This window comes from Sylvia atricapilla, chromosome 6 (genome assembly GCF_009819655.1).
Source record: "Sylvia atricapilla isolate bSylAtr1 chromosome 6, bSylAtr1.pri, whole genome shotgun sequence".
In the NCBI taxonomy this organism is placed as follows: domain Eukaryota; kingdom Metazoa; phylum Chordata; class Aves; order Passeriformes; family Sylviidae; genus Sylvia; species Sylvia atricapilla.
Window position 1 is genome coordinate 10,219,933 of NC_089145.1, and position 12,084 is coordinate 10,232,016.

The following is a 12,084-nucleotide window of genomic DNA, read 5'->3' on the forward strand; positions in this document are numbered from 1 at the left end:
GGACGGCTACGACGATGTCCTGGATGTGCCGCAGGAGGCCCCCGCTGCCAGCACTGGGGACATCTCCCAGGGAGTGTCACGGGACAGGTGGATCTGTGTCCTCCCCACAGGTAAGAAGGCTCACAGCTGCCTTGTTCTGTCTGCAGACCCACTCCCTTGCAGGGTTTGACTGTGGGATGTGCAGGGACCCAGCAGCAGATCCATGTGTCCTATGGTGAGATCCCAGGTGGGGTCAGTCAGGGGAGACATGGAGCTGCCTGTCCCCTCAGCACCTTTCTGTGCTGTCCCCAAGGTGGGACCTGCTCCCCTTCACGTCCCCAGGAGCAGCCATGGACCCCTCGGCAACGAGCCCCCGGCACACACAGGACTATGATGATGTTGGCAGCAGCACCCTGGGGACGTTGCCATGAGGATGGCCTGGCCATGTGTCAGCCCTGGGGACACGTGTGTGACAGTGTGGTGTTGCCCTGTCCCCAGGAAGTGGTGGCCCTGCCCACAGAATTCACCCCTTCCTGTCCAGAGCTGCAGGAAAACAGCTCCTGTGTAGGGGTTTTACTTGATTTCAGTGTGATTTTCCCTTTCCTCCCATTTATACCCAAACTGGTCAGAAACTCTCCCAGGCCACGCACCTGACTCTGGGCCAAGTACATCAGCCATCCCTCGGGAATGTGGGGCAGTATCTGGGACCACACACATCCTTAAGGATTGTGAGCTGAGGGGGAAGAGATGGCAGGGATTGTCTGCAGGGTGCTTATTTGGCATTACCAAATACACAAAGCAGTTCCCAGGGGGAAAAGGAGAGGGCAGGACCCGACCCCTCCCCTGCAGATCCAGCAGGATCTCCTCCGTGTGCCCCAGGGCCGGGACGGACCTCAGACCCATTGGCAGCACTGAGAGATGCACTGGGAACGGCTCTGGTTCTTGGAAGGACTTTTTCTAAAGGACGGGAGCTCTCCTGAATGAAGGGGAGTGGCTTTCTGCCCCCCAGCAGGAGCCGGCGGATAAAGGGCAGCCCGGCCGTGGCCCAGTTCCGTTGCCTGGGGACTCTCCTGGGAGACAGACACCACCTGGGGCTCTTCCTGTGTTCCTGCGGCAGCAGAAAGGGGATTATGGATGGAGTCACCTGCCACTGTGCCATGGGAAACCTGGGGTTGAACGGGTGAGGAACCGTGGCGTGGCTGTGGGAGTGGGTGTTTGGGGAAGCTCCGGGGCCAGCGCGGGTGGCTGGAGCCGCAGCTGTGAAGGGGCGCCGGTGCCGAGGGTGAAAGCGGATTCCTGCCTTGGGAGCGTGCTGCCAGAGAGCGTGGCGAAGGGTGAGGGCGGGAGGTTTGCTGAAGCGCTCGGCTGCCGAGCTGCAGGGGCACGGAGCGGCGGAGCTGCAGGGGCAGCGCGGAGCCGCGGCGTTCTCGGCGGCAGCGCAGGTGTCGGGAGCCGCGTGCGGTCGATGGCGATGCCGGGAGCCGCCGCGGGGTAACCGCCTCCTTCCTGCCCTGGCGGCGAGGCGAGCGCGGCGCCACAGCTGCGGCAGCAGCGCCATGTGCCAGCGCCGCCGCGAGGGCCCGGGGACCTGGCACCTGGCAGCCCCGAGCGGAGCCGGGGGCTGCTGCCGCCCCCCGCGGGGGAGGGGAGCAGCCCAAGGATGGGGCTTTGAGGCGTGCAGGTGGCCGAGCTAGAGGTGCTCCCGTGGATGCTGTGGCTGAGAGGAGGGGTGAAGCGTGTCCCCGTCAGGACGGCTCTTGCCAGGCTCCCGCGGCAGAGCTGTGGGCACGGGGGGTAGAGGAAGGGCCCCCGCAGCCCAGGTGCTGAGGGGGGGCCGTCTGCCCCCGGGGACATCCGGGTGGCAGCCCACTGTGGGGAGGTGTGTGACGCCAGCAGCGCAGGCGAGGCTCATATTTGGGCACGGAGCAGGTTATTGGAGGCGGCGGCCCCGCAGCCGGGAGATGGGGCGCCTGATAAAGGCTGCCCCGGTGCCGCTGCCTGCAGTGGCTCGGCTGGAGGCGAGACGTGTCCCGGCTGCGCTGGGTCGGGGCCGGTGGCATGGGGCCGCTGGCGGCGCTGGGGCTGCTGCTGTGCGTGCAGCTGTGTGCGGGTGAGTGGCGGGCGGCCGGAGCGCGGCCCGCGGCGGGGCCGGGCCCGGCTCAGCAGGCTCCGTGCCGCAGGCTCCGGGGAGCTGCGTCTGGTGGACGGCGGCGGGCGCTGTGCCGGGCGTGTGGAGGTGAAGCACGACGGTGAGTGGGGCTCCGTGTGCGTCTACGAGTTCGACTGGGAAGCCCATTGGGCCACCGTGGTGTGCCGGCAGCTGGGCTGTGGCCGGGTGGCCAAGGCATCTCCACACGTTCCGGTCAGACAAGGCACCGGGCGGATCTGGCTGCAGCCCATCGTCTGCTACGGCAACGAGGATGCGCTGCAGAATTGTGTACATTTCGAATGGGGCCAGCACTTGTGCGGCCACGAGCGGGATGTGGGGGTGATCTGCACAGGTGAGGGGACACGCTGGCCGTGCTGGGACAGCCACCTTGTGCTGGTGCAGCCCGGGCAGTGCTGAGCCGTGCCGGTGTCCCGGTGCAGATGCCGTGGAGCTGAGGCTGGCAGGCGGTGACAGTCTCTGTGCCGGGAGGGTGGAAGTGAAGCTGCGGGGACAATGGGGCTCTGTGAGAGACAACAACTGGGACATGGAGGACGCCGAGGTGGTTTGCCAGCAGCTGGGCTGTGGTTCGGCTGCCGGTGCCTACTCCGCCCGTGAGCGCTTTGGTGAAGGGGACGGATCCGTCAGTCTGGCCATAGTGGACTGCGATGGGTACGAGACCACGCTCTGGGACTGCAAGATCCGTGGCTGGGGTCCCTATAAACACGTCTTGTTTGAATATGACACTGCCGTTGTCTGCCAAGGTAGGAGCTGGATTTGGGGTGGCGTGGCCCTTCGTTCACTTCCCTTGACGCTGAGCCTGTGCTGCTCCCGCAGGCTTTTCCCGGCTGGTGGGAGGCGATGGAGCCTGCGCCGGGCAGCTGGAGGTGCGGCTGGGCCGGGCCTGGCTCGGTGTGTGCGAGAATCAGGTGGACATGAAGGTGGCCGAGGTGGTGTGCAGGGAGCTGGGCTGTGGGGCGGCGCTCGGCATCGCCGGCAGTGGCCGATTTGCGGCGGGATCGGGATCGCTGTGGGACTGGGGCTTCCAGTGCAATGGCACGGAGCCCCTCCTCAGTGCCTGTGGCCGGCGTCCGCCCCACAGCCAGAACTGCAGCGGCCGTGCCGGCGTCATCTGCTCCCGTAAGTGCCGGGGACAGCGGGCTGGGGCTGTTGGGGTCCCCGCACAATGCCCCTTCTCAGCGCCCTTCCTGCCGCAGCCTACACGGGCTTCCGGCTGGCGAACGGCAGCTCGGGCTGCGCCGGGCGGGTGGAGGCGGCGGTGAGGGGCACGTGGGGGTCCGTGTGCGCCAGCGAGTGGGACCTGCCCGATGCCCACGTCCTGTGCCGCCACCTGGGCTGCGGCCGCGCCCTGACCGTGCCCCCGGGAGGCTCCTTCGGCAGCGGGGAGGGGCCGCTGCGGCCGGACGCCTTCGGCTGCAGCGGGAGCGAGCGGCACCCGGGCGAGTGCCCCGTGGCCGTGCTGGGGAAGCCGCCCTGTGCCCCCGGAAACGCTGCGGCTGTCAGCTGCTCAGGTGTGTAGGGCACCTGCGGGAGGGGCCTGAAGGGCAATTTGGATCAGAAGGTGTTGGAATGTTTTGGGATGAAGGGCTGAGTCTGGCCGTTTTACAGGCATTGTCGAGTCCCTGCGGCTGGTGGAGGGTGAGAGCCGGTGCGATGGGTGGCTGGAGTTGGCCATAGACACCGGGGCCTGGCGCCGAGTGCCAGGAGAGCTGTTGATCGTACAGAATTGTAGTAACGTGTGCAGGGAGCTGGACTGTGGAGGACTGGACGAGAGTCACGTTGTCCCTAGCAGGACCTATCTGGGGGACATCAACAAGACGGAGAGGGACATCATGGGAAGGATGATCAAAACCATCATGGGGCTGGAGGGGATGACGACCGAGCTGCCCGAGAAAGCCAACCATTCCTTTTGGCCTGATAATGCGTTCGTGCCCACTGCAGCAGCTGCCATGCATAATGGGGCATCCATGGTCTGCTCAGGTGGGTGTCCCAAGAAAGGCCAGACCTGCTGGTGCCCCAAGCAGCCGGCCCATCCCGGTCCCTCCATGCGCACAGGCAGCCGGCGGGTGAGGCTGGTGGGGAGCTCTGGGCGCTGCGCCGGGCGCGTGGAGGTGTATTCCGGTGGCAGCTGGAGCAGCGTGTGCCAGGAAGGCTGGGACGTGCAAGACGCTGCCGTTGTCTGCCGTGAGCTGGGCTGTGGCAGGGCACTGGAGGCCCCGAGGTCGGCGCGCTTCGGTCCCGGCACTGGGCCGCCGTGGCCCTACATCCCCGACTGCTCCGGGAGCGAGGAGTCTCTCTGGGAATGCGGGCGCTCGGAAGGGCGCGAGTGCGGGCTCGGCGGTGGGGCAGGGGCCGTGTGCTCAGGTCAGTGGCGGCCACTCCCAGCAGAGGCCAGCGGAAGGCCCGGGGGGGTCGGTGGCCGTGCCGTGACCCCCCTGCACCCCTTGCAGAGCATGTCTCCGTGCGGCTGGCGGGCGGCGGCGGGCGCTGCCGCGGGTTCCTGGAGGTGTCCCACAACGGCACCTGGGGCCGCGTGTGCGCCAGCGGCACCGGCCCCGGCACCGGCGCCGCCGTCTGCCGCCAGCTGGGCTGTGGGGAGCGGGCCCGGCTGTCGGCCGAACCCGCCCAGCAGCCGTCCCGTGCCTGGCTGGCCTGGGTGGGCTGCGAGGACGGGGCCCGCTCGCTCTGGGGCTGCCCCTCGGCGCCCTGGCACCTGCAGAGCTGCGGCCCTGGCGGCGACGCCCACGTGGCTTGTGAGGAGGACAGCGGTGGCATCACTGAGACAGACACTACCCCGTATCCGGAGGGTGCCAGCAGCACAGGTAGCTCTGCCTGTTCCTGCATCCCCCACGCCGGTCTGGCTGGGATGCCTTGCCCTCACTGCCTGAATGTGTCCCCAAAGTTCTTCCCAGCAGAACCACGCTGGCAGTGGCCGTGGAGACTGTGCCTGTGCCAATTGTCCTGTGTGTGGTGCTGGGGACGCTGCTGTGCCTGTCCCTGGGTGCCCTGGCCGTGCTGCTGTGCCGTGCCCGGTGCCAAGGTGGGTTCCTGTGTGTGGGGGCTGTGACAGACCCATTTTGGGGGTCCAAGGGCTCCTGTGATGCAGAACAGTTCAGAAGGTGAGCAGGGGTGACCCCAGTGCCACCTTCAGTGCCCAGGGCCCCAGGTAAGTGCTGCCTCTTGTTCCAGGCCCTGGCAGAGCTGCAGATGCCGTCTCCAATGCTGTCTACGAGGAGCTGGACTACACTGCGATGCACAAGTACCAGGAGGTGCCCAGTGTCCCAGGTGGGTGCAGCCCTTGTGCCCCAGCTCTGTGTGGAGTGAAGGCTCTTCCTGACAGCCCCACGGCAGCTCTGGGTCCTGGTGTCCCAGCAGTGGCTCCTTGTCATAGTCTGGGGTGGCCCCTCAGGCCCACAGCAGCCCTGGTGTGCAGGGTGAGGTTCTGTCACCTGTGGTGCTGCTTGAGGCCGCCCCTCCCAAGTCCCTGTTTATCCCCTGCAGGTTCCCTGTCAGAGGGATCGCTCCAGAAGCTGCCCTATTACACCGGGGACAGCGTGGAGGGCAGTGACACGGAGGCAGCCCCAGGTAGGGCCACAGGGCAGGAAGCCAGCGGGGAGCAGGAGGACAGAGGACACAGCTGGGCTGGGGAGCTGAGGGGACAAGTCCTCCCCTTGTTAGTGTGCAGTGAGGCATGGCCTTTCCCTGCGGGAGCCAAGGGTCTCCAGCATATGGCCAGTGGCAGGGCCGTAGGGAATGGCACAGGCAGAGCCCTGCCAGGGCCGCTGGTCACTGCCATGGACCCCTGTGCCTGTCCCAGATCCCCCCGCCCGGCCCGAGCAGGGAACCCCGGACGGCTACGACGATGTCCTGGATGTGCCGCAGGAGGCCCCCGCTGCCAGCACTGGGGACATCTCCCAGGGAGTGTCACGGCACAGGTGGATCTGTGTCCTCCCCACAGGTAAGAGGGCTCACAGCTGCCCTGTCCCCTCTGCACAGCCACTCCCTGGCAGGGACCCAGCTGCAGATCCATGGGTGCTCTGGTGAGATCACAGGTGGGGTCTATCAGGGGGGACACGGAGCTGCCCGTCCCCTCAGCATCTTTCTGTGCTCTCCCCAAGGTGGGATCTGCTCCCCTCCACGTCCCCCAGGAGAAGCCATTCACCCCTCGGAAGAGCCCCCGGCACACACGGACTATGATGATGTTGGCAGCAGCACCCTGGGGACGTTGCCATGAGGATGGCCTGGCCATGTGGCAGCCTTGGGGACACGTGTGTGACAGTGTGGTGGTGCCCTGTCCCCAGGAAGGGGTGGCCCTACCCACAGAAGTCACTCCTTCCTGTCCACCGCTGCAGGAAAACAGCCCCTATGAATGGATTTTGTATGATTTTGTTGCAAATCTCCCTATCTTCCTATTAAAACCAAAATGGCTCAGAGACTCTTTTCCAGGTCTGGGACTTCACTCTGACGCTGTCACCTCTCAGGCAGGTAGATCAGCCATCCCTGGTGGAAGTGGTACAGGAACTGGATGCACAGACACATCCTTGGGCGTGGTTGCCTGAGAGGGAAGAGCATAGGAGATGGCTAGGATTGTCTGCACAGTGTTCATTTGGGATTGCCAAATGCACACAGCTGCTCCCAGCAAGTCCAAAGGGACAAGGAAGAGGGCAGGGCCCGGACCCACCCCTTCAGATGCAGCAGGATCTCCTCTCTGTGCCCCAGGGGTGGGGCAGGCTCAGACCCAGTGGCAGCACTGAGAGCTGGGCTGGGAATGGCTCTGGTTGTTGGAAGGACTTTTCCTAAAGGAGGGGAGGTCTCCTGAAGGAGGGGAGTGCCTTCCTGCCTCCCGGCACGACCATGCAGTGGCAGGGCAGCCGGGCCAAGGTCCCCACCTGTGGTACAGAGTCACAGAATGTGTAGGTTGGAAGAGATCTTCAAGATCATCGAGTCCAACCCAGCCCTAACACTTTAACTAGATCATGGCATCAAGTGCCACATGCAGTCTTGTTTTAAACACATCCAGGGATGGTGACTCCACCACCTCCCCGGGCAGACTATTCCAGTACTTAATCACTCTTCCCTTGAAGAACTTCTTCCTAATATCCAACCTATATTTCCCTTGACGCAGCCTGGGACTGTGTCCTCTCATTCTGTCATTTGCTGCCTGAAGAAAGAGACCAACCCCCAGCTGTCTACAGCCCCCTTTCAGGAAGTTGTAGAGAGTGACAAGGTCACCTCTGAGTCTTCTTTTCTCCAGGCTAAACAACCTGAGCTCTCTCAGACGTTCATCATATGGCTTGTTTTCCAAGTCCTTCACCAGCCTTGTTGGTCTCCTCTGGACACGCTCAAGTGTCTCAATGTCCTTCCTAAACTGAGGGGCCCAGAATTGGACACAGCACTCGAGGTGTGGCCTGACCAGAGCTGAGTTACTGGTGAAGAACGATCTCCATGCTCCTGCTGGCCACACCATTGCTGATCCAGGCCAAGTGCCATTGGCCCTCTTGGCCACCTGGGCACACTGCTGGCTCCTGTTCAGCCGGCTGCCGACCAGAACCCCCAGGTCCCTGTCCTCCCGGGCACTGTCCAGCCACACCGTCCCCAGCCTATAATGCTGCAAGGGGTTATCGTGGCCAAAGTGCAGGACTCGGCACTTGGACTTACTAAACTTGTTAGACTCTGCCCATCCATCCAACCATTCCAGGTCTCTCTGCAGAGCCATCCTATCCTCCAAGAGATGGCCACACACTCCCAGCTTAGTGTCATCTGCAAATTTACTCAGGAAAGATTCAATAGCCTCATCCATGTCATCAATAAAAATATTGAACAACGCTGGTCCCAGCACAGACCCCTGAGGGACACCACTGGTGACTGTCCCCAGCTGGATGCAGCACCATTCACCACCAGTCTCTGGGCCCAGCCATCGAGCCGGTTCCTAACCCAGCCAAGAGTGCTCCTGTCCAAGCCCCTGGCTGCCAGCTATTCCAGGAGTGTGCTGTGGGAGACAATGTCAAAGGCCTTGCTGAAGTCCAAATAGACAACCTCCAGAGCCCTTCCTGCAGCCACCAGGCGGGTCACTCCCAGGTTTGGTTCTTGCCTGAGATTCCGGTGGTTTAGAATCTTTTGCCCTCTGAAGGCTCTGAGCCAGACGTGAGAATGAAACGGAGTCTTCAAGGTCTTGTTTTTCAAGGTTTCTCATGTTGTTTATTATTTGTTATCTTACAATGTTCTCTGTGCCCGGCCGAGGTGTTCTGCTGCTCGGACACAGGAGGACTCCCCTCTCGATGGGAGATCACTGCCTTCTTATACAGATAATTACATGTATATTATTTACAGTTATGTGCCAATACCTGTCACCTATACTAAAGGGGTCAACTCTACTCTGACCCAATCTCCTTGAACTACTTTGTGCCACCATCACAGCAGGAGATGGAGGCCAAGGGAGAAGAAGAACAACTCAGGGCACCGCCCTAAATCCTCCATCTTGTGCCCCATTCACCTCCATTCTAAAAATCCCAAAATTATAGAAGTTTCCACCCCATGATAAGCTACACTACTGTCTATCACACCTTTGTGACTTGTAATTCCTGTCTCAATGTTTTTTCCATGGACGAAAGTCAAAGACTCTGTCTTCCTGGGCTCTGTGCCAGGGTCTTGTACAAATTCCAGATCCCCCCTGTACAGATTCCAGACTGTCCTGTACAGATCTCAAACCCTCTTGCTCAGGTCCCAGACCTCTCTGCCGAGGTCTGTGACCTTCCAGGGCAATCAAAGGGATGCCCTGGACTCCAACAGGTCACCTGGTCATAAAAGGAGATCAGGTTGGTGAAACATGACTTACCTCTCCTAAAGCCATGCTGAGACCCTGGCCATCCTGTATGTGGTGTGAGATGACACTCAGTGTAAACTGTTCCATTATCTTACCAGGTACTGAGTCAGACTCACTGGTCTGTAACTACTGGGATCCTCCCACCCTCCCTTTTTGAGAATGGGTGTCACATTAGCCAGTTTCCAATCATCCTGGACTTCACCAGTGAGCCATGACTGATTGTAAATGAGGGAGAGAGGCTTTGCAAGTTCACCTGCCAGCAAACTCATCACCCTGGGATGGATCCCATCTGGATACTCATAGATTTATGAGTATCCCAGCATCTCAGCAGTTCTCTGACTGCCTCTTCTTGGATAATGGGGCGACCATTCTGTTCCCTGACACCATCAACCAACCCAGGAGGACAGTTGTCCTGACGGCAAGTTGTCTTCCCACTCAAAACTGAGGCAAAGAAGCCATTAAGCACTTCTGCCTTGTCCTCATAGGCAGTTACTAAGTTCCCTCCCTCGTCCATAGAGAACAAGGACTGGCCTTACCTTTCCTTTTACCATTAATATATTTGGAGAAACATTTTTTATTATTCTTTACAAAAGTCGCCATTTTAACTTCAAACTGAGCTTCAGCCTCCCTAATTTTTTTCCTACATGCTCTAGCAAACGCCTTAAATACTTCCTGAAATCACACATCACGCTCCAAGAGCTTGCAGATCCCCAGGGCGGGCTGCAGTTCCCTGAGGGTGTCCAGTTCCTGAGCAGGGCCTGGCTGAAGCCGTCTGTGCTCAGCCTGGGCATGGAGGATGGAGGAAAAGAGAAGAAGGGGTTAGAGCCTGTGGGGAGGGAGGTGCTGAACCAGCCGGGATGCCGCTGTGGCCCTGCCTGTCCCACAGCCTCTGCTCCGCAGCTCAGGAATGCCGGGCATGGAAGGGGCCGTGGCAGGGCCCTCATCCCAGGCTCTGCAGCGGGCAGGCGGGATGCCGGAGCTGCTGGCAGAGCTGCAGGACACCGTGGGCTCCCAGCTCGTTGTCACTCAGGCCCAGGCCGGTGAGACGGGGCCCCTGCAGCAGCTGCGTGGCCAGGGCTGGGCAGCAGGCAGCCCACAGCCGGCAGCTCCCCAGCCTGCGGGAGCCAGGGGAACAGGGAAGGAGGGCTTTGGCCCCTGCTGGCTGAGCTGCTGCAGGCGGGAAGGAGAAAGCTGTGGCCAGGAAGGAGGGAGCGCTGGCCCATCTCTCAGCCCCTTTACCGCAGTGTCTGTAGCGGGCAGGCACAGTGCTGGAGGCCCTGACACAGCAGCTCCACAGGGGCATCACGCAGCCCCTCGGGGAAGGACAAATCCAGCTCCTCCAGGCCCCTGTTGGTGCTCAAGGTCCTCGCAGCAGGTGCTGGGGATGAGGAAATACCGCAGCTGATGGGAACCCCTGGGAAAGACCCTCAGAGCCTCCTGAGTGCCCTGATTGCCCTCCCAGCATGGTGGATGTCCGCACCCTAGTGCCATAACCTTGGAGCTCCTTGGGCTGGAAGAGTGGGACAGAGGCACGGTGCCACCCCACGGGGTCCCTTTGGGTCACCTCCCCAGCTCCCGGGTCGGAGATGCAGAGGGATGCCGGGGGTGCTCACCGCAGGATGCGCAGGCGGCAGCCCGGAGTCCGCAGCCCCTGACAGAGGAGGGGCACGCCGCTGTCACCCCGGGAGCTGTCACCCAGCTCCACACGGGCCAGGCCAGGGTGCTCCGCCAGCAGCGCTGCCAGCTCCGCGCAGCAGCTCTGGGACAGCCGGCTCCACTGCAGCCTGTGGGAGAGCACGGAGAACGGGGGCAGAGCACAGCTCACCTGTCCTGGCTGCTCCCCTGCTGCCAAACCCCAGGGACAACACCCACCCTCGGCTGAACAGGGCCTTGCCGCTGTCCCCAGGGAGCAGCGGGGCAGCACCAACCCACTCAGCCGGTGCACCGTGGTTTGGGGGCCCCAGCCAGAGCCCAGATCCCAGCCCTGCTTTGGGCTGCACACGCATCTCTCACCGGAGCACCTGCAGGGCCCTGTCCCGGTGCCGCAGAGCCCGGCAGAGCAGGTGGATGGGGCGGGGCAGCTCCTCCCGCCGCCGCCGCACGGCGTGGCCATTGGGATGTGCTCCGGCTCCCGAGATTCCAGAGCTGCAGGGGAACAGAGACCCTGGGGCACGTGCAGCCCTCGGCGGAGCTGGGAGCTCCCGGCTCCGACACCGGCACACAGCCCAGAGCAGAGCCTCCAGAGCACGGGAGGGCTCCTCCGGAGGGACCTTGGTGGTTTGGAGATGTGAAGGGCCTCGAGCATTGCTGCTGGGACCAGCTGGGAGACAGATGTGAGGTGAATCACAGGGTGCACTCAGTATTCCACACCAGGGATTTCCCTTGGTGAGGGAGAAGGGGGATGGGAAGCCAGAGTGACAGCTGGGCACAGGTGGGTCTGGCCAGGTGGAGCCATGAAGCTCCATCACCATCAATCCCACAGTGGGCAGTGGATGGAGGAGCCCATGTGTTCCTTATTGTCCCCAGGAGTATGTTAATCCTCTTTGGAGGAACTCAAAACCCAGGTGTTAGTGAAGATGAATCAGGGAAACCTTATAAATATGATTGCTTAGCAAATGATTCTGAAAATATGAAACCTATAATCGAAATAGAAATGAAAGCTTACTTTGAGATGTAGGATACTAAGTCTTAGTTACTATATAACCTGAAAACAATGGTCTGGCTAGCTGAAGGAGAATCCCTTCTGATTCAGCAGAACCCTTTCTGCTGGCTAAGGGATCCAAAGGTCAATGTAGCAAAACAGAAGTTTAAAGCGTAGTTTTTGGAGTTTAAAATATAACAGATTATGGTAATATAATAGTTCTTATAGGCTGTATGTAGATTCTGTAAGATTTTGTGTCTTGTATTGGTTAATCACTGTAAATTAGAATTTTCATCACAAAAGAAGATATAATGTATTGTAACAAAGACCTCGCTCTCTTACCTCTTTCTCCTCTCCTTCCCGCTGCTCTTAGCTCGCTCTTAGCCTTCCTCCTCCCCCTACTCTTGCTCTCTCCTGCTGTCTTCCCCCTGCCACTTTGCTCTCTCGCTCCCTTCTCAATTAGCCCATATCCTG

General features: G+C 61.2%; 1 protein-coding gene across 1 annotated transcript in view; it reads left to right on the forward strand.

The window, feature by feature from the left end:
• The first annotated feature begins 1,118 nt into the window (after window positions 1-1,118).
• The window catches only part of LOC136362049 (uncharacterized), a 33,475-nt gene continuing 22,509 nt past the window's right edge, over window positions 1,119-12,084 (forward strand). Inside the window, 11 exon segments of the mRNA XM_066320304.1 lie at window positions 1,119-2,089; window positions 2,160-2,480; window positions 2,569-2,889; window positions 2,963-3,265; window positions 3,343-3,657; window positions 3,755-4,510; window positions 4,597-4,968; window positions 5,049-5,186; window positions 5,336-5,431; window positions 5,648-6,104; window positions 11,496-11,533. Of these exon segments, the coding sequence (XP_066176401.1) occupies window positions 2,038-2,089; window positions 2,160-2,480; window positions 2,569-2,889; window positions 2,963-3,265; window positions 3,343-3,657; window positions 3,755-4,510; window positions 4,597-4,968; window positions 5,049-5,186; window positions 5,336-5,431; window positions 5,648-6,104; window positions 11,496-11,533 (3,169 nt within the window). The 5' untranslated portion in view covers window positions 1,119-2,037.